This window comes from Erythranthe guttata, chromosome 3 (genome assembly GCF_056151865.1).
Source record: "Erythranthe guttata isolate IM_541 chromosome 3, IM_541, whole genome shotgun sequence".
Classification (NCBI taxonomy): Eukaryota; Viridiplantae; Streptophyta; class Magnoliopsida; order Lamiales; family Phrymaceae; genus Erythranthe; species Erythranthe guttata.
In genome coordinates, this window is record NC_142535.1 from 368,585 (window position 1) to 390,812 (window position 22,228).

Here is a 22,228-nt window from a genome sequence, read left to right on the forward strand (position 1 = left end):
AGCCCTAATATTTTTGGATAATTACATTTCCACCTCTGATAAGCCATTTTTATTATTATATTATACACATGTCAATTTTTAAAATATTGCTTGTTGCACCCAATCTTTCCTTCCATTTTCCTTTAATTATAAAATCAGCCCATATATTTTTGGATAATTACATTTCCACCCCTTGCAAGCCCTTTTTATACACCTGTCAATTTTTAAAATATTGCTTGTTGCACCCATTCTTTCCTCCCATTTTCCATTAATTATTAAATCAACCCTAACGTTTCCGGATAATTACATTACCACCCCCTGCAAACCCTTTTTATTATTATATTATACACCATTCAGTTTTTAAAATATTGCTTGCACCTCTTCTTTCCTCCCATTTTCCTTTAATTATAAAATCAGCCCTAACATTTTCGGATAATTACATTACCACCGTTTGCAAGCCCTTTTTATTATTATATTATACACCTGACAATATTTAAAATATTGCTTGCACCACACATTCTTTCCTCTCATTTTCCTGTAATTATAAAATCAGCCCTAACATTTTCGGATAATTACATTACCACCCCTTGCAAGCCCTTTTTATTATTATATTATACACCTCCCAATTTCCGAAATATTGGTTGCACCACCCATTCTTTCCTCCCATTTTCCTATAATTATAAAATCAGCCCTGATATTTTTGGATAATTATATTTCCACCCCCTGCAAGCCCTTTTTATTATTATATAATACACCCGAGCTATGATGAATTTGCTTTACTTCCAAAATAAACGTTTGGAAAAATGACATTAATATAACAGTTAGATGTCATTATCATATCTTCTAGTTTCTACAAAATATGAAGCTAATAAAATGGAGCAGTAGCTCCAAAATAACAGATTTTTTTGGAATCCATATTAGACATTTTAGCTCCACACTAACAGAAACTTCACTAAATACTTGTAGAAAATTTACGAAATATAATCTGCCATATTACAGAAAATTTATATTTGTGACACACAAATGGACAACTATAATGTCCACCACAAAATTAAATTAAAGAAGAAATAAAATGTCTTCAATGCAAATAACGCCGCAAGATGGAGTCCGAATACGGAAAATTTCTTCGTCGCCTTGTGAGTGGATGGTAGTCTACCTATCCGAAGTAAAGACCTTCGAGGATCATTCGAACCATAACCCCCTTTTCGGACTCATTTAATTCGAAAAATATGTCGAGGTCGGTTGGGCTATTGCAAACGGCTTTAGCGACGGTGATCTTATCATCATCGACACCTAAGAATAACGGCGATAGGGCATCCAACACCTTCTTACGTGTAGTGGACGCATCGTGCTCAAAACCGATACGGTGGGCCACATCGTGCTCAAAACCTTCTTACATATAACAGTATATAACAATATATAACAATATTTACTGTAAAAAACAATATATAATAGAACAATGACCAATAGACCTGCAAAATTATCAATTGATTGGATCTATTTTCAGTCATTTCCTGTTCGAATTCAACAATTGTAAATCCTACAACATTTCCTCAAGCATAAAATTTGATCATTACTCCAAAAACTTCAGCTTTTATTAACATTGGATTCAACAAATGTATGATCTACTACTTTCCCGAAATAAAAATTTCATATTTATTCCAAAAACTGCACCTTTTCCAAACCTTGCATTCTAACAAAAAACAATACAAAAGGGGGCAACTAAATTTCAATTGAAGTCTGGACAAACCCAAAGGTTTTTTTTTTTTCTTCCAAAAAATGGTTATTTTCCAGTTAAGTTCATTCTGTTCCGATTAAGTTACCCGATACAGACAACTTCGGATATAGACACATACAATGTGTTCAAACATGGTTTCTCTAACTCTTAACATTAATTTTCAAATCAGCATAAGTTGAGAAAACTGTAAAATCATTTTTCCAACATACAACTTGAACACAAATGAGGCCCATATATATTCACCTTTATATGAAAATTAACAGCACATATTTTCTTCACTAAGACATAAATACTCTTCCAAACAATAGAATGTAAAGTTAATCAGTTATATGTTTAAAGTAAAACCTGAGCGCGGGTCCTGGAAGCGGCTTCGATAATGGAGGGAGCGCTCAAGTAGCCGAGCCGAGCCGAGCCGGCGGGGGTTCCAATGCGAAACAGATTCATCAGACGACTAGACATGCAAGCTGCTCTCATCTGCAACACTGTAAACAACTACGGTTCGAATCCCCAACCTCTTGGCAGTTCGATCCTGCACGCAATTTTGCCTCTATTCGCGATCGCTATCTTCACAATTATCGCACTTGTTGGGTTGATTAATTTCTGCCAATTAGATGAGAACTAGTATCTCACCCGTGCGATGCACGGAAATCAATTCTCATTTCAAAGTGTATTAATGTAAAAAAAACAACAAACTAAAAAACATCGACGATAAAAAAAAAAAAAAAAGTGTTTCATTTTATCAGCAAAAAGTCTACAAAAATATAAAAATGATAATGTTATAAATATCATCCATGTCGAAATCCCACAATCAAATTCAAGAACTTCAAGAGAGCAATCGAAACAACGGACCACTATTTTGCATTAATCTAAATTTTGGTCCATTCTAACACGAAACTACAGTCAAATCACCATTAGAGGAAGAATAACCTGTTATTATTCATCAATTTCAATATATAAGTTCAACCCATTACTCACAAAAAAATAAAAATATATAAATAATAAATGAAGATGTATACATAGACTAACCTTGCACAAAAAACAACATACTCGATTATTCATAGAAAATTATCCTCGTTGCAAATAAACGTGAACATACAAAAAATGCACATGTTTAAGTAACAAAAGGTTTGTGAGAATTCAATATTGATCTGATTGTCTTGTCCATTGCTTTAAAAGAAAATTCATGTATCATCAGCTTCTCTGTAAAGAATATTGCATAAATATCGACATATTGTAACTTGAAAAATATTTGTATACCACATCTACTCATAAGTCTCGACATTGCAACGTATATTTGCCCATGTGACCTCTACTATTAACACTACTACTACACTAAAAAATAATACTAATTCTAAATCAAATACTACTATACTAATACTAATACTAATACTAATACTAATACTAATACTAATACTAATACTAATACTAATACTAATACTAATACTAATACTAATACTAATACTAATACTAATACTAATACTAATACTAATACTAATACTAATACTAATGCTAATGCTAATACTAATACTAATACTAATACTAATACTAATACTAATACTAATATTAATCCTAATACGAATACTATACTATACTATACTATATTATACTAATACTAATACTAATGCTAATACTAATACTAATACTAATACTAATACTAATACTAATACTAATACTAATACTAATACTAATACTAATACTAATACTAATACTAATACTAATACTAATACTAATACTAATACTAATACTAATACTAATACTAATACTAATACTAATACTAATACTAATACTAATACTAATATTAATGCTAATACTAATACTAATACTAATACTAATACTAATACTAATACTAATACTAATACTAATACTAATACGAATATTGATACTAATACTCATACTCATACTAATACTCATACTAATAGTAATACTAAATTTGTATAATTGTGCACGTTAAACTCTTACTCATGTTAATAATCATACTAATAATTATGCTCATACTCATACTCATACTCATACTCATACTCATACTCATACTCATACTCATACTCGTACTGATACTCATATTAATATTGATATCATAATTCATACTAATATTTATACGCATACTCATATTGATACACATATTGATACTAATATGTATACTAATACTTATACTCATTGATATTGATACTCATATTTGTACCCATATTGATATTCATACTTATAATAGACTATACTAATACTGATATGCATACTCATACTGACAATGATATTGATATTAATATTGATACCCATATTGATATTTATACTGATATTGATGCTTATATTGATACTCATACCTATACTGATACTAATATTGATATTGATACTAATACCGATATTAATATTAATATTCATGCTCATGGTCATGCTCATACGTATATTCATACTCATACTCATACACATACTCCTCCTATTTATACTCATACTCATACTCATATTCATAATCATATTCACACTCATTCCCGTACCTATACCCATAGTTACCTATAGTAATACTCATATTCATTACAACATATACTAATGTTGATACTAATCTGTATTTTTATATTGATACTAATAGTTATGCTCATACCGATACTCATACAGATACTCATATTCATACTCATATTGAGACTGATAATGATAATGATAAAAATATTAATACTGATACTACTATTGATACTCATACTAATGACAATGCTAATAATGATGTTAATGCTAATAATAATACTCATAGTAATTCTAATACTAATTATAATACCTATACTCGTACGCATACTCATACTCATACTTACACTCATACTCATAATCATACTCATACTCACACCCATTCCCGTACCAATAACCATACTCATACATATAGTAATACTCATACTCATACTCATTACTACATATACAAATACTCATACTAATATAGATATTTATATTGATACTAATACTTATACTCATAACACATACTCATATTAAAATAAGTTAAATAATAAACTAATAAAAATTATTCATGTAAATAATTTATGCGTGTCAAAAATTAATAAAAACATTAACCAAATCGTTTGACGGTATAATCTTAATATATACCTATTATGGTTAAAATCTATAATAGATTAAAAACAGTTAAAATAATAATGCCTTTTATTAATTAATTTACTTTTGAAATACTAAATGGAATAATGTTGAAATAATTTACTTATGTACTACTTAATATTAAATAATTACCGGAATTAAAAAAAAAATGAAACATGCAGATTTGGTGGAAGTATATTCTTTATAATAAAAAAAATGTGTAATATATTAGGCATTAAAATATATGGAAATGATAATTAAAAATAAGGTTTTTATGGATGGAATCTTGAAATTGTCAACTGCGTTAACTAAAAAATGGATTTCTTGTAAGAATATAAACCAAAACGATATTGAGTAAAATAAAATAAAAAATAAAACAAAAATTGCGAGAAAAAGTAGAGTAGTGTTGTATAATTTCATAAATAAAAAACATATTTTCCTAACATAATTCTTGGATATGCAAACTCAGAGTAAAATAATACCCTTTTGTTCTTTTTTTTTTTTTGTTTTTTTTTGGACATTTTTCCATATCATTCTTAAATGGCGTTTTTTAATGCATATTCCAAATAATAAATATAGATAACACATTCTAACAAAAAAATCATCAACTAATTGGGTAACTGAAAGTAATTAATAAACGATTGACCATACTCAAAATCCCAATAAATTATATAAATATTCAAAAATAAAAACCCAGAAATAACAAATCATTTTCATGAAAATCATATAAATCATTTCATTTCATGTAAGTCATTGTATGGGTTATTTCATGTAAATCATTTTTCATTTAAAAATGGAAAGAAAATATATAAAAATTAATTCAAACACATTATTTAATATTTATTAAAATTGAATGGATTCATTAAAAAATAAAAATGAAATCACATAAAAGGTAATGGTAAATCGAATTTTGTTTTGAAAGAATTGCAAAAAATATAAAAAATGATCCAAATAAAAGGCGTGACTTTGTAATAAAAAAAATACTTAAGAATATCGTTTCAATACTGATAAGCTGGTGTGGTATGAATTATGAACTGAAAATTTAAAGTAATTGTAAATAAGGACAATATAGATACGTGGTATTTGAATTATATACAAATATAAATATGGCATGAAATTAAATACAGATATGTAAAACCTAACATAAAATTTGTGGTCAACTTTAAATTTATAATAAGTGACTAATAAGTAATCATCTATGGTATCGGTTATGAAAAAAAATGAAAAAAAAAAAAACAAAAAAAAAGGTTTAAACTCTCATTTAAAACATTTTTTTTAAATGTAAAAATTAAATATATACAAAGTGATTCGACATCATAAAAAACTTTTATACAAAATTCAATGTGGTTATTAGAAAAATAAAATCAAATAGTAATGAATGGTAATCGAATTCTATTTAGAAAACAATACAGAAATGATAGCAAATTCATAAAATAAAATCTGAAATTATTGAAATAAAATCTATATAAAATAAATAACATAAACCTGGAATTGTTTTAAAAATAAAAGCAAAACCATAAAATAAAACAATGAATTTACAATTTTTACATGTATTGGAATTTGCAACGTGCAATTTGTACAGGGGATTTAAAGAAATATAAGCAAATAAATATATGTAAATTCCCTATACAAATTGCTAGTTGCAAATTCCAATACATGCAAATAATAAAATAAAAATTCCAAATTCGATAGAATCAAAAGAAAAAGAAAAAGAAAACTGTGTGAATACAAACAAATGAGAGAAAAAAATAGTTTACTGGAATAAAAAAAAATTCGAAAAAAAAAAGAGGAAAACCGAAACAACTAAACACTCTTAAACCCTTTTGTTGCTGTAAAGTTCGATAGTGGTGACAAATGAGGTGTGGTATGAGGATTTTATACCTGTGTTTGCATCATAAAAAAGTAAACATTATTTAAACATGGAAAAAAAATAATCAACATTGAATATACATTGCAATGATTTTGTGAATCGTAAATTAAAATTTTGAAATGAAATATAACATGACTAATCAAGTTATTATTAAGGCGGATTTGGTAACATAATAATTTGGTGGAATGACAAATCATTTGCTTAAATAAGGAAAACTAATAAAGTAGAGAAAATAATATATATATATATATATATATATAAAAATTAAAGGAAAGTAATGGTAGAATAAGAAAGACATTGTAATTAAAACACAATATTTTATGAAACCAAAAGGAAAGAAAATCCACGGCTTCCTTTAAAGTGAAAGTATTAGCCTTCAAAATAATCGAAATAAACAAATAAATATGATCCAAATTTATTGAAATAAAATCATAAAAAAAATATAAAATCATAAATCTTCCATTTCAGTCATCCCACATACAATGCAAGATCCAGAGGGTGGAGCGATTTTGATTGATTCCCTACATGAGACGCACATACATGGATCGAAATTATGGTCAAACTACGCGTTGAAAAGAACACATTGTTTGGATTGAGCGCAAACAATTTTTTTAATCTTCATAAAGTACGAACGACTTTATTTAATAAACTGCATGAAAACAATTAAAACGGTATATTAAAATTAAAACCCAAAAGAAAGAAATACAAATAGTACTAATATGTATATATAAAAATAATTATGAATATACTATGCATATATACTTATAATAATCTATAAGAAATGATAAAAAAAAATGTAATATGAAACTGTATAATACTTTGTAATGGAATGGTGGTAGATAAAAATGAAATGAACATTGAGGGGTTTATATAGTATTTGAACATGAACTTAATTCTATGGAAAAATAAAAAATTCAAAAGATTATATATTAGTAAATGAAATCAAATCAAACAAATAAAGGAAACAAACCAAAAAAAATAATAACTTGTAGTATAAAATCTTGCAATATAAAAAAATTAAATATGAAGATACGATTTTTATTTCTTACCATTGAATTTTGAATTAAAGTGTAAATTAAATCAATCAAAATATTGCATATTTATTAAATAGTATAATTATTTTTAATTTGAAATATGGTATACTAAAAATTATATAAAAAAATATCGTATATTTATTAAATAGTTCAATTAAAAAAATAAAACATTTGTTTTATTATTATTTTTAATGGAATGGATATTCGAATATTCCAAAATATTGAAAATTAAAAAAAAATAAAAAAAAATAACAACAACAACGTATTCCTTTATTTTAATATTTTAATATTTAAAAAAATGTTTTTTTCTGAAAATTATTTGAATATTCGTAAAAAAATGAGTTTCATGAATTTTTTCAATAAATATATTTTGAAATACTCAAAAATATAAATAAGATTTTTAGATTTTTTTATTTCGAATTTATAATATATTAACTTTGGAAATAATATATATACATGTGGTAATTATTAAATGAGTGTGCAAGTGTGAAATAGGAAATAACTTAAAAATATTCCAAAATAAAATTGACAACTCACCAATTGAAGAATCCAACTCATCAATTGAACTCCAACTAAGCAATTTTGATAAATGATATCATCATTTGCCACATGTCAATCATTGAGGGCATAGATCCTCTTTTTATATTATATATAGATTCTCTGAATCGAAGAGGTAGAGGTCTGGTTTTTCGATGGATTAGATAGGTTAAGGACGAACGACATCGATTGGAAGAACACACGCAGTGGGAAGTGTAGTATGTGTGTGAAAACTCCGATGATTTTTTGGGGCTGAATAAATCGATATATATATATGGTGTATATTTGTAAATATGAATAAATGGTCAGGGCATTTAAGTAAAATATTTAGAGAGTTGGGCTGGAGAGGGATTGGATTACCCAATCTTACCTCCATAGGCTGGATCGGAGATCCAGTAATTAAGGGATGGGAGCCCGGGCCCAGGATCAATCCGGAAATGGGTTGGGCTGAACCAAATCTAAGATCCAGATGGATTGTGAGATCAATCACATTGGATCAGCCCAACCAAAAGATCTCCCAAATCTGATTTCGTCTTCTCAATATTATCGCCTTCGTGGTTAGATATTCGCCGAAGCACCACGATTCTGAAACGCAACAAAGATAAGGCAGAGAAATCGTTTGAAACGTCTACAGATGTCTACAGCGCGGCCAAGAACAAGTAAGTTTTTGCTGTAATCTTTTGTTGTTCATCCTTAATTTCGATATCATTTATTTTCAACGCTCTTACTCAGGTAAATCCTCTTTTCCTTACTCTTTAATTCATATATATTCGTCGATAACTGCCGATTTCTCACATCTAGGGTTCTTTTCTCGATTGTCTGTTAGATTTAAATCTTTGTGGCGAATCGAGTGTTAGTCTTGATTTTTTTATGATTTAGATTCTTCATTTTTTGGTTTTTTTTTTAAATCTGTTTATTGCGTGTGATTTTATGTTTATTGAAGCTTGTGTTTAATTTAGGGTTTATGTTGGAAAAATTTGGGTCTTTAGTGGGAGTTTTGCTAAAGATCTAGACTTGAGATCTAGACTTGAGATGATTATAAAGATCTAGACTTGCCGCCACAATGATACGAATTAGAAGCTATTGTTTTTCTGCGGTGCTGGTCAATTGTAATAGGATTTGAGTTTCGCCGTGGTTTTGGCTTTCTGATTGCTTCCTTTGTTGTTAGAGTTTGAAATGATATCAGTTTCATTCTAATTTGAGAAAATGCCTGCTGACTCCTTAATTTCAGATATTTGAAAAAAAAAATGTTTTCTTTTAAAACAGAATTGGATGCTTGTAAGATTGTTTACATTGTTGAACCCAGAAACAAAATTAGTCTCTGCAGATAGCATTCTAAAAGCCTCTCATTATTTGAAATAACAAGCAGATCACCAGTGCTGTATTTGTTGGTATTCTGTGGATGTTGATGCATTCATTTTGGCTATTTCATATCTAGAAATGCTATTGTATGTTTTGGTTGTTTTCTAATTTCTTTAACTTATACGCAGACCACTCGGGTGCAGACATGATTGATCGTTTTATCGACAATACGATGTTCAGGGATTATAATGAAGCACATAAGGTGAGGTTGAACGGGAAGTATATTGAGCTTCAATTAACTCGGAGGTTTATGGCAGAGGTGGTTACGTTGCCTAGTCCGCTTGTTAAGCGCATTTTGGAGAAAAATATGGAGGAGAAGATGCGTGTCGGTGAAATTAAAGAAGGTGATTCGGTTACTGTTGACCTTGGTTCTGATGGGAAGATATTGGTTCTTGACAGTAGAAGCGGTACTCTGGCGGAAGAGGCTGAGGAAGGTAGCAGTGGTGCTCCGGCAGAAGAGGGTGAGGAAGGTAGCAGTGGTGCTCCGGCAGAAGAGGCTCCGGCAGAAGAGGCTGAGGAACCAGTTATTGTCTAGATGTGCGCCCCATTGTCCTTTTTCCTGTGGTGTTTATTTATTATTATTTTTTTATCGTTCTGGCTATGTTGAGGTGACTGTGTAGAGCCAGTGCAACGAGAATGATTTAGAGTGCTCTTTAACTTCAGAATCGTTCTGGCTGTGTTGAGCTGACCTCCCAGTTGTTATAGTAGACTAAAACTTTCCTATGTAAACAATTTATTTTTAATAAAAGTTTATTCGTTCGAGAATTTGCATTTGGTTATTAGTCGCCTATGATTCAGAATCTCTCTCTCTCTCTCTCTGGATAAGGCGAAAAAGTTGAGTAGTTGTCTGCCGCCGTATTCTCCACCGCCGGCCGCCGCTGAAGGTTTTTGATATGATAGGATAACCGATTATATCAAGTACCAAGGTTGCCAATGCATTTTGGGCTCACCGCATCCACCACATTTCCTACTACTAACACTAAACCTCATCGTCATCATGTGTTATGTTCTGATGGGTATAGAATTACACATTCCTCTTCCAAAACCATGGCGATTCATGTTGGTGGTGCGAAATGGCGCCGCCCATCATCAACCCGTGTAAATTATTCTTTTCTATTGTACCACCCCTATAATTATACTAAGTTTATATTATATTTTATTTATTTATCATGTTTAGTTGAATCAAATTTAAATCTTGAATTCGACTCCCGTGCATCGCACGGATGAGATACTAGTTGGGATATACAATACCAACTTTCAAAATAGTTTTTTTTTCTGATTATTTTATTTTAAATCAACCTTTTCAAGGTTATTGTGATTTTATTAATGTTCCTTTTAATACAATACCAACTAAAATAAGAGGTACTGTTACTCAGTAATCCAAAATAGAAGAATAAAATTTACTAGTATATATCTCTGATATAAGACTGTTAATGGATACCAGGATGGGGGCAAATTTGGACTTTAAAAAAAATAGTGGTGCAGGTAAGATAAAGCTTAAGAATCATGAAAAGTACTTAGTGGACCCAACGCCTCCACCGATATTTTACTTCAGGGCACTTATTAGTTTTAATGAATCAAGTCAATGCAGTCCAATTACAGGTAGTACTTTGGTAAATGGAACTCCACAGATCAGATTTATTGCAGCAAGTTTGATGTGGTGAGTCTATTTACAATTTACTTTGTAGATGTTCTGACATGTGATGACGTGACAAGATTCTCAGATAAGATCTACGAGAAAAGGTGTCTGGTGGATTGAAATCACTGGCTTGTGTTCAGTCAAAGGCAGTTGAGGAATGGAAATAAGCCAAGTTAGGACGGTCTAGCTAGAAAACAGAGAGGGGAATCCATTGCAATATTCATATTTTCCAAATCAGCAAGTATTATTTACAGAAGAAAAAATGTATCAAAACCCATTATTCTAAATTATTAATCTACACTCACAAGGAGTAACTTACTTAGTAATGTGGAGATCCCATATGCGCACAGTAGAGGCATCTTTGCAGACACCTTCCTCCAAATCAATGCCCACTTTGGTGTTACGAGAAGCATGTTCGGCATATAACGATGAGATGATCTCTATTGCATTAAGCCCAGCATTCTCAGCCAAAGTTTTAGGTATCATTTCAAAGCTTTCTGCAAATTTCGCAATACCGTACTGATCCAATCTGGAAGATAAGATTTGGTCTTAGTACTAATATTGGGATGTGAACGACGAAGATCATGTTTTTAATTTGATGATGATCAAGGACGGGTGTTATTTTCTTCAACTAACACTACTAATATTGGGATGTGAACGACAAGGTTTTCGGTATAAATAAGGCGAAATGGGTTACCCACGATCGAGTTTGTGCAAGAAAGTATTATATGAGGCTTTAATCTTGTCGGCACTTGGAAGATATCGTGGCATGTCTCGAAAAGAAAGAAATCATGTTATCATGAGCCATTTGATCTTACACTCTCTACAACGTAGTGATCCACAGGCATGTGAAACCACCGTTAGACCGATTATCGATCGAATACAATAAAGAAGTTAATTCGGAAGCTAATGAAGAGGAACTTGTCAATGAAGAAATGATATACGGTGAAGAAGATGCTTCATCTCTTATCTTACTCAAGGTTACAAAAACGTCCTTAACTTCGTTGTGTTCCTCACTGTTCTCCACACACCCTTCTTGCTTTAAGCCCCTAAAGCATGATTCTCTTTATCATAACAGCATATACATATTTCATTTTACTTGCTACACAGGTTTTTTTTATAGGATGAAATTGATCAGTTACTGATGTACAAAAAGGTTATTGAGTGTCATTTTGTGCCTGAATCTTTTAATGCATACATTTGAAATAGTGAACTACCTTTGTCAATAATCACATCATCATGCTTTTGCCTATAAAAGAACCACAAGCCTACAATTTCTAGCCGTTAAATATCTATAGACATTATGCAGGCCTTCTGATATTGTCTTTTTATTGGTCTATAATATAAAATAAAACATTGGATCTCTAAAATATACTGTTATATTTGAAGAGAAAAAAGCATATACACAGTTAACGAACCGGTTTACGTAATACATTAAATCAATATCCTACCTCACGTCTGTTTTTAGTTTTTTTTTTTTTTTTTTTTGAAGTGTTTCAAGGTGATAAATAGGTCTTCTTTTTTAATCCCTGGACTTGTATTATCCTTCTTAAAATTGAAATGGCTCAGAATCAGAACCAACGTCATGTTTTAGACTGAGTCGATACAGCAGCACAAGGGCCTTCGGGAATTTCCTACAAAACTGCATATTGAGTCCTGTAAATATTTTCGAAAATATATTTAACATATTCCTTATTCAATAATAATTATGCTAAAAAATTTGCATCAATTACACACACTACTTTTGCTAACCCAGTAATTAAAATAAGAGTTTGGGGCCAAAAAAAAATTTGAATGAAACGACAGTTATCTCCATAATAAAACTCTGTTACAACACGAACACAACCCAGTCACTATTGATCCATTAATCAAAATAGGACCAAAAAGCAGCATATACAGATAAAATCAGAACCAAAATAATAGTCTAGGGCGTTCTCAAAAAAAAAATAAAAAAAAAAAAAATCTCAGGCCAAAAGGATAAGAACAAAAACGGAAGAAGAACAAGCGCATGAAATATGTAAAGAAAATGTGTAGCCCACTAAAATTAATCCTCATCCATCCCTCCTTGTTGTTGGGGCTTGGGACCGCCAGCTGGTTTTGCCATAATTATCTGCAGATAAGGGTATAAAGGTTTTAGCACCAAGAACACATACCAATGAATTAGCAGGAAAAAAAATGACTAGCAAAACGAGATGATCCTGACTCGGAAAGCTCAACCCCTGTTAAGGTCATAAGGGCAGGATAAGAAGTGCAAGAACACGATCCAGAAATCAGCTTTTCGGAGGTTAAATAACATTGAAAAGCAGTTACAAAAGTCTAGGTATACAAATTTTCAGAAATAAGTAATCATTCTAGATAAACTCAACAGAAAAGACCAAATCAGCTTTAAAATACATATCATTTCTTGACCAAATCTAATGAAAGCTCGTCAGTGATAACTGATGGTAAAGACTAAGATAAATGATAGCTAATTACCTGGTCTACTCGCAGGACAGTACAGGCAGCATCAGCAGCATACTTTAGGGCAAAGAATCTTCCAAAAATGCAAAATACACAAGTCAAATCATAATCAGTGCTAGATGGCAACCTTATCGCCTGGATTTAGCTGCGTATTCAAATTACTAGCACTAGCAAGATAGTTAAGTTTAATCACATGAAAACATACCAAGGGTGACAACGGAGCTGCATTTACTCACTAACTCTGTAAGATAACCAGGATGGGGGCACATTTCGACTTACAAACAAATAGTGGTGCAGGTAAGATAAAGCTTAAGAATCATGAAAGGTAACGCCCCCACCGATATTTTACGTTAGGGCACTTATTAGTTTAATGAATCAAGTAATGCAGTCCAATTACAGTGAGTACTTTGGTATATGGAACTCCACAGATCAGATTTATTGCAGCAATTTTCTGCGTAATGTCAAATTTGATGTGGTGAGTATGTTTACAATTTACTTTTGTAGATGTTCTGAGATACGATTCTAAGATAAAATCTACTAGAAGAGGTGTGGTGGATTGAAATCACTAGCTTGTGTTCAGTCTAAGGCAGTTGAGGGATGGAAAGAAGCCAGGTTAGGACGGTCTAGCTAGAAACCAGAGAGGGGAATCCATTGCAATATTCATATTTTCCAATCAGCAAGTATTATTTACAGAAGAAAAATGTATCAAAACCCATTATTCTAAATTATTCTACACTCACAAGGAGTAACTTACTTAGTAATGTGGAGATCCCATATGCGCACAGTAGAGGCATCTTTGCAGACACCTTCCTCCAAATCAATGCCCACTTTGGTGTTACCAGAAGCATGTTCGGCATATAAGGATGAGATGATCTCTATTGCATTAAGCCCAGCATTCTCAGCCAAAGTTTTAGGTATCATTTCAAAGCTTTCTGCAAATTTCGCAATACCGTACTGATCCAATCTGGAAGATGAGATTTGGTCTTGGTAAAATAAATATGAATATGCCAACACTATAATAAGAAATCCAATCAATCATGAGCAACTATCTCACAATTAGAGTTTTGCAATTCCAAATCATAAATCTTCGACATTGACGCAAACATCTCTATCACTTAAATTTCATAACTTAGCGCAGGACAAACAAACAAACTCAGAACAGCATATGATTGGCCAATCTATGTTTCAATCAGATAGAAACTTTTGATGATCATATATATGAATGTGCGAACTCATGCTGCAATTAATTTAGACGTGGCATGGAAGTTAAAACATTATTATGGACTTGCCACAGTACCAATTTCATATGAGATGTAGTTGGGGAAAGAAAAACTAAAATACCCTGTTTCTTTGAAAGAAAATTCCTTCAGCCTCTTAGCCAATTCAATTTCTGTAGCTGCAGCTCCAGGTACTATGCGACTGTCCCTGCACATTGCCTAAAGGAAAAGAGTATAAGAATCTATTTTCTGTAAATAAGCACATTTGGTGAACTACTTCTAGGAAATGAAACAGCTGATAGTGTCTATTTTCAAATTGCAGCATAAAGCAAAGCTCGACAATTGGTAATGAAACGTACTCTGTATGTATTCACACCATCATCAACTGCTCTTTCAAGGTCGTCTAATATGCTATCGGTGCTTCCTCGCAGCACCAAAGTAGACACAGAATTTCCACCTTGTTCATTTTTCACAATCGTAACCTATTACACATTAAAGGAATCAAATGTCAGCAAGTACTGGAGAACAAAAAAATATAGAATGAACCTAAACATAAATCAAGCTGGTAATAATACCCTAGCTCCGCCTATTTCTTCCACTGAAACAGAATCAACATATCCAAGGTCATCTGGATTTGGCTGACTGAGCTTTAACTGTAATCGCATGAAAGCAGGTTGTTAGCAAGAACAAAAACACCACGCGCATTAAATCAATTATATCCATCATGCTTACAAGCGCAACAGCACCAGTAGTGCGGCAAAATCGTCTTAGTTCAAATTTGGAGCTGATTTTCAACACCATGAGCCTACAAAATAAAGTTTTGAATGTCCAATTACATCAAACTTCAAATGACATACAGTGAGGATAAAGGGGCAGATGTGGCTAGGTCTGCCATTATATGCGAACTGCAGAAAATATATAATTACGTATGAAACCATGGAATGAAACACCAAATAACTAAATAAGTTGATTAACAAAGATTTTTAGAGCATGGGAATGCAAAACATTCAAGAAACTAAAAGATGGTGCTAAAGATGGAAGTTCAATTACGCAATATCTCCAAAGAACCAGAAATCCATAGACAAAACATTACAACGAGAGCAAATAGTACAACATATCCATGAATAAGAAACGAGATAACAAAAGAAAGAGGAGAAACAGGGAACAAAGAGAACTATAATCTGGAATAGAGAAGTGGCAATAATAGACTTATTATTGGCATTTCCACCCAGGTACTTTATGTCTAAGCTAAGATGAACTAAATATACCATCACCGACACATTCCTTGACATACCTAATACATGATTGTGCGACCAAGTACATAGACCAAAAGGAAACATTCACTTGAATATGCATTACAGAGAAGAAGCAACACAAAATCATCAAACTTTAAGAACCATGGTATAAATGTCAAGGGAGTTTAGCATTCTCAGTAGCCCAGGAAAAATATGAATGAGAGATTATCACTACAGGAAGAGAGTTTTACTTGTAGCGTTCACAAAAGTGCAATGCCATTTCGCCAACAGCTGAACCACTAACAATAACCTTAGCACCTGAATCTGCAACTGCTTTAATAAGCTCCTCAACCTTAGCTTCTTCAGTCTTTGCGTATTTTTCGAGCTGCAAAAAGATATGACATACGTAATAGAGTTATATCATCACTGTCAGGCCCTGCAACATAGCTTTCAAATAAAATTCTGAAGTGTTCTCAGTATGCCAGGAGATAAGTATATTAAATCCTTTAGATTTCTTATGAATGATGAGGAGGTACGGCTAGAACTGTATATGCATATACTCAGATGAATAAAATGATAAATGTCACGGGAAAAGATTTTAAGCATTTGCTCAAATAGATCAAGAAAATAGAAGCACTTCAAGGATTTGTAACCACAAATTATGTAAATAAGATAAGTAATACTTCCAAGTAATCAAAGTAAGGAGAATAAAACATAATACACAAAAACCAAACAGAACATAGAAAAACCACTGATTCAATTCTGACTTCTGTGTCTTTTCAATTGTCAACTTTAGATACTACAAAGTACAGATAGAAGTTCAGAAAACAAGAAGCACAATTGCCTGCTTCAATGTTTTATTAAAATGTGAAATAGCAATCCATAAATTTACTTAGGATGACAGATCAGACCATACAATAAGAAGGCTACATCATAAAAGACAGCTGTAGGATGAAACAGAACATCATAAAGCAGAATTATTAGAAGTCTGCTGGAAGAGAGAAATTCTACTGTGTACCTGCTCAGCATTATGAATAAGAACGGTTCCCTTCGTTTCTGTTGCAGTTGTATCAACACCCCCAACAAAAACAGCAACCTAAAACAATGAATAACCGGTCAAATTCATTAAATGGAAGGGTCATCAAAAGCATTTTGGATGAAACAGAAAAGATAGATCCCTATTCACCACAATTAACAGCACAAACTCTGAACAAATGACATGAGCAAGCCAGTAAAAAAAACACAGTTCTTGCATATAAATGGAGTTTCAATTCTGCTTTCACTAATTCATCAGTGCTCGTTCTGAAAGCCGCCACCTGGCCACGTCCAGCCCCTGCATCTCGAAAAGAGCCTTTTGCATGGTTTATTCATTTTCTTTTTCTTATTTGATGTTTTCTTTTGATACATAAATGAATTTGATGAAACTTAAGATATCCCAAGAACCCTTTTAGTTTCTGATTTCAGACACGTAGATGTTGGGCCATTATGGTAAGTTATTGTTACAGGAGTAGCGGTTTTAAAACGTCAAGCAGCCATGACAACAGGAAAGGGATTACAGCTATACTTGTATAGGCACTTCTAGATGCATGGTGAATGAGACAGAAACAGTTATGCAGCAACTAGACATAGTACATGTAAGTTAATGCCCACCTTAGCCTTTTCCATTCTCTTTATAGTTCCAACAGCATCATTCTTCAGAACCATGCCTCGAACTACTGCGGAATCATGCAAACCTCCACCTACGAGCTTTGCAACTCTGACATTATCGACATTGAAATTAACAGGGTTCTTAGGGCAAACTTGTATACAAGCCTGCAAAAGAAATACATTTCCACTCAGCAACATCAAAAGACAGTTCTGAAGTAGTAGATCAAGTACCAGGGATTAGTTTACCTCAGCAATGAGAGGACACAATATATCCTCTTGGCCAAATTGTTTGCTGGCTACTGCAGATCTCATTCGTGAAATGACATCCTCTTTATCTCTCACATTCATATTTTCAGAACCTTCCTCGACCAATTCCTCCAATATCTCAATCGTCTACAATTAAACGAGGCTATGATTAACAATCAATGTGGAAAGACTACTAGAATAAGATGGACAATGTCAAACCTTGTTAATGGCCTTGGTGTATCCAATGATAATCTCACTAGGGTGCAGTCCCATCCTAATAAGTTCCTCAGCCTTTTGAAGAAGTTCGCCGGCAAACGAAACAGTCAAATTAGCTCCATCACCAATTTCTTCTTGTTGTGCTTTCCCAGCCAAAACTAGAAGTTTGGCTGCGGGATGCTGAACTTCCAGCTCGTTTACAATTGTTGCAGCATCATTCGTGACAAAGAGTTTATCCAAATGATTGATAACCATCTTATTCATGCCTAAACAAAAAGAGGTCATGAATTAGAGTGAGGAAATGCATAATACACTGAAACAATACATTATACTTGAGTATAAATATACTAGCATGTAGCATGAAGTATAACAAGTCGATTTAGTTCGTCCAGGCTATTCAGATCAATAGACTCAGTTAATAGCAGTAATAAGCAGGGTTGAAGCACATTTCCAGTAAACCCTAATAAACTAGGGTTGAATGAAATCAATCTGGTAACCCAAATAAGATCGAGAGTAAAAAAGGAAGGAGAGAAAGATAGTAGTAACCATTGGGGCCGAGGGAGGTGCGAGTAATAGTGGAGAGCTGCTTGCAGGCGTCGATGTTCTTGAGCACCGCCTCATCAAGGCCAGACATATGGCGATGCCCATCCTTGAGCATTGACTGTATTCCATACGAGTATCCTACCATTTTATTTTTATGAGAGGAGAGACTGACTGACTACTGTGTGTGTAAAAGAAAAAGAGAAGAAGAAGAAGAAGAAGAAGATCTGTTGTTACTTGTTAGGAATGAATAGTAGAGAGCAGCGGTGGTCACTCTGTTATAAGTAACAAAGAAAGCCCTAGAAAACAAAATTAATTAACAAAACAAAAAAATCAAGAGACGCCGTCGTTTTAACATTAAAAAAAAATAAAAAATAAAAAATATGTAAATATCAGACTTTAATAAGGGTTGGAAGTGGGAGTAGTTGTGCTAAAACCCACATCGCATTCTCTCGTATCCTCTCCGCCATTGTTGAATTTGTGGAAACTTGGACCTCTTTTCGTTTGCCCTCCTCCAGGTTTCTCTCTTTGATTTCCTGCTCATTTAATTTATTTCGATATATGTTTTTACTTGACATTTTACTAGTTTCCTGTTTTGATTTTCATCACTTCTTCTTAATTCTGATTTTTGATTTATTGCTAATAAAACGCATTTCAACAGATTTATGGTTTGTTTAGTTCAAAATTATTCTGGTTGAGTGCATTAAGAATTGATTTACCAGCAAAGTAATATATATATATATAATTTTCTGAATTCTTATTCAATGGTACTTGTCTTATTTGGTTGGAGGATTTATTTTTTCTATTACTTCTTTGCTGATTTGTTGGCTTTGATTTTTCCGTTGAACCTGTTTATAATTAGGAAATCTGTGTCTGGATTAGGTAGTGGTTCTTGTTGGGATGGCGGTCCAATGCCCTAAAGTCAACTTACCAGTTACAGAAGTGAGCTTTCCTTTGATGAGGTGCACAATACCATGGAGGGCCCACACTCAGATTAGTTCCACTGCTCATGGGAGGAGGACAGTGAAGCTCCAAATTTCTGCTTTGGCTGGTGGTGATGGCAGTGGCAAGAAAGCAGCGGCACCCAACTCGAATTACGTTGTACCTTTGGATAAGTCATCATGTATCACTCGTCCTCTAGCTGAGATTCTGCGAGACCTCAATAAGAGGATCCCTGATAACATTATCAAGACTCAGGACGATCATTCCACCTTCATCCCCTGGTAAGAAGCAACAACGCAGCTCTGCATCTTGGTTTAATTTTTTTTTCTTTTCTTGAATTAATAATGTTTCTATCTTTGTTCTTGTATGTGCTGATCATTTCATTGACTGGTTATGACTAGGTACCAGGCAAACCGCATGCTGAGCTTTTATGCCCCAGGTGAAATTCCATTCCATCTCTGATGTTTTATATGGTGACAGAGTACTGCTCTAAGCAAAGTCATTGCAGAAACGTATTTGCCACATTGTATTTTTCAACTTGGTTGCAAAAACGTATTACTGCAGTCAAGACTCTCTTTTATGGTCTTGAAAGTCATAATTTAAAAGAATGAAACAATTTCAGTAAAATTCCATGTGGTAGATGAGAGATGTAGCATAGTAAAAGTAGAAGATCTACATCCCTTATTCCATAGTGTAACATTTCTAACATAATGAAAATAATATAACGTACACTTCTTACTGGCCAGGGCCTTATACATGAAGTGCAGAATTTCATCCAATTGTTTTTCTGCCCTTATTTCTATTGCACTTTCTCTAACCAAGATTTGACCATGTTTCTGTCACTGTCATGTCTTCCCTTGATTTTTTAGAAACTAACAATCACGACCAGAATCTAAGCATTGAAAATTGTCCCAAGTATTCGTGATATGCTGAATATATTGTTTGTTGTAAACTAGTAAACTCGATAGGTTGTCGGCGTGATTATTCGTTGTTGTTAAGTAAGATGAAATGATACAATAGAACCATTATTGCTGATATATTCCATTGTCCTACTTATTGAAGTTTAGGGATTAATTTAGGCAGAGGTGGCCAGAATAACATTACAATTTCCAAAACATTGCTCGAGTCACTAATAACCCTTTTCCGTAGGTTGGTGTGGTGAAATTCGGGATGTCATTTTTGCTGAGAATGGAAGTGTGACTGTCGTGTATCGGGTAACAGTACGTGGTTCGGATGGAGAGGTATGGTTTTTTTGCTACTGCTGTTCATTTATTTTCTTTTTTTGGTGTCAAACGTACACACAAAAATATGTGTGCATAAAACATACATACATTCATTCATTTCTTATACTATATGTACATGTAGGCAGAAGAGACTGCAATTTGGTCTTCATTTTACTTTTTGGAAAATGTGATAGTCATAACTCACATTTCGAACCGGGGTAGTGAGTGCATGAGCTTGGGGTTTGCTTTAGATCAGTGGCAAAGTTCCTATTTACATAATGTCTTGGAGTTCTTTTTACACGGCAGGAAAAACTGAAGCCTGTTGAATAAATTCAAACATGTTAATGATATCCAAATTGATTGAGGTTGCATTTGCAATCAGTTTTTGTGTCTTTAGTGTTTGAAAATACAAAAGTGCACAGCTGGTTGTTACCGAGTTGCCAAATAAGTGGAACTTAATTGAACTAACAAAATTTATTGGCTTTCAGTAATTTTTTGCATCCATTTCTTCAATACATGTTTTGTTGATTCTTATGTAGGATCCTGATAAGTGATAGTATCTTCTTTGCTACATGCATTTTGTATTTGTTATTCCCTTGGAACCTATAGTATTGGATGTAATAATGTTTTGAAATAACTGCGCACACACAGGCACATCGTGAATCGACGGGGACAGTTTCAGCCGAGAGTGAGAGTATTGTAGATCCAGTTGCTGCGGCAGAGGAAATAGCTTTTTGTAGAGCATGCGCCCGTTTCGGTCTTGGTTTGTATCTTTACCATGAAGATTAATATCAAGCTTTTGTTTGGGCATAACTTGTTTTTGTTCATGTTGTACACGGTGGTCTGATTGATATATAGACTATTATGATGTTGTAATGCTTGTAATCATTATGTCTCTAGATTTTCATATTATGACAACTTTTAATTTGATTTATCCATATAGTAAATAAAAGAAGTAATCTGAATTTGCTTATATTCCTGCACTCTATTTCTTGTTTCGCTTTCTTTAATATTCCTCTTTAATTCGTTTTGTATTACGGTTGTATACGTTCCTATTTGCAACTTAGGTGGCCAAAAGCTTTTTGAAACTGATTATGAGCTTTTTATGGCTCCTAATTAGCTTTTTAATATTTGCTATAATGGCTTTTGTTTTTGCTTCATAAAATTAAGTATTTTTAAGTCATAATTTAAAGAATTACCTGTGAGTTGTTTTTCCAATTTAAAGCATTTTGTAACTAACTAAATTGCATTTGATATTTCCACCTCTATTATCCATCTTTATC

The 22,228-nt window shown here is 32.6% G+C and overlaps 3 protein-coding genes and 1 long non-coding RNA gene across 9 annotated transcripts; 2 read left to right on the forward strand and 2 right to left on the reverse strand.

Moving 5' to 3' along the window:
• Positions 1-845: 845 nt before the first annotated feature.
• LOC148771443 (uncharacterized) lies at positions 846-2,320 on the reverse strand. Its single transcript, XR_016030168.1, has 2 exons — positions 2,063-2,320; positions 846-1,368 (listed from the first exon to the last, which is right to left on the reverse strand). It is a non-coding gene; the product is annotated as an uncharacterized LOC148771443 (long non-coding RNA).
• A 6,299-nt stretch (positions 2,321-8,619) lies between these two features.
• LOC105967339 (ATP-dependent Clp protease ATP-binding subunit ClpA homolog CD4A, chloroplastic) lies at positions 8,620-10,345 on the forward strand. Of its 4 annotated transcripts, none has more exons than XM_088815312.1 (3): positions 8,620-8,877; positions 9,709-10,014; positions 10,051-10,345. In XM_088815312.1, the coding sequence occupies exons 1-3, from the start codon at positions 8,853-8,855 to the stop codon at positions 10,113-10,115; spliced, it is 396 nt and encodes a 131-aa protein (XP_088671438.1). In that variant the 5' UTR covers positions 8,620-8,852; the 3' UTR covers positions 10,116-10,345. The 4 variants fall into 4 exon arrangements, 3 of the variants coding, with proteins under 3 accessions (XP_088671438.1, XP_088671437.1, XP_088671439.1); XR_016030169.1 differs by having other exon boundaries at positions 8,810-8,950; XM_088815311.1 differs by having other exon boundaries at positions 8,715-8,877; positions 9,709-10,345.
• Positions 10,346-13,008: 2,663 nt separating this feature from the next.
• LOC105953687 (T-complex protein 1 subunit theta) lies at positions 13,009-19,031 on the reverse strand. The gene is made up of 14 exons (XM_088815315.1): positions 18,992-19,031; positions 18,787-18,945; positions 18,244-18,506; positions 18,025-18,171; positions 17,782-17,943; positions 17,150-17,227; positions 16,383-16,516; positions 15,629-15,701; positions 15,472-15,549; positions 15,256-15,378; positions 15,021-15,115; positions 14,434-14,643; positions 13,695-13,752; positions 13,009-13,329 (listed from the first exon to the last, which is right to left on the reverse strand). Exons 2-14 carry the CDS (start codon positions 18,926-18,928, stop codon positions 13,264-13,266), a joined length of 1,629 nt encoding a protein of 542 aa, XP_088671441.1. The 5' UTR covers positions 18,929-18,945; positions 18,992-19,031; the 3' UTR covers positions 13,009-13,263.
• Positions 19,016-21,918, forward strand: RAD52-2 (cobalt ion-binding protein). 3 transcript variants are annotated; one of them, XM_088815317.1, is made up of 5 exons: positions 19,016-19,298; positions 19,643-20,003; positions 20,124-20,161; positions 20,872-20,963; positions 21,597-21,918. In XM_088815317.1, exons 2-5 carry the CDS (start codon positions 19,681-19,683, stop codon positions 21,732-21,734), a joined length of 591 nt encoding a protein of 196 aa, XP_088671443.1. In that variant the 5' UTR covers positions 19,016-19,298; positions 19,643-19,680; the 3' UTR covers positions 21,735-21,918. The 3 variants fall into 3 exon arrangements, with proteins under 3 accessions (XP_088671443.1, XP_088671442.1, XP_012832833.1); XM_088815316.1 differs by having other exon boundaries at positions 19,128-19,298; positions 19,663-20,003; XM_012977379.2 differs by having other exon boundaries at positions 19,164-19,298; positions 19,667-20,003.
• Positions 21,919-22,228: the final 310 nt, after the last annotated feature.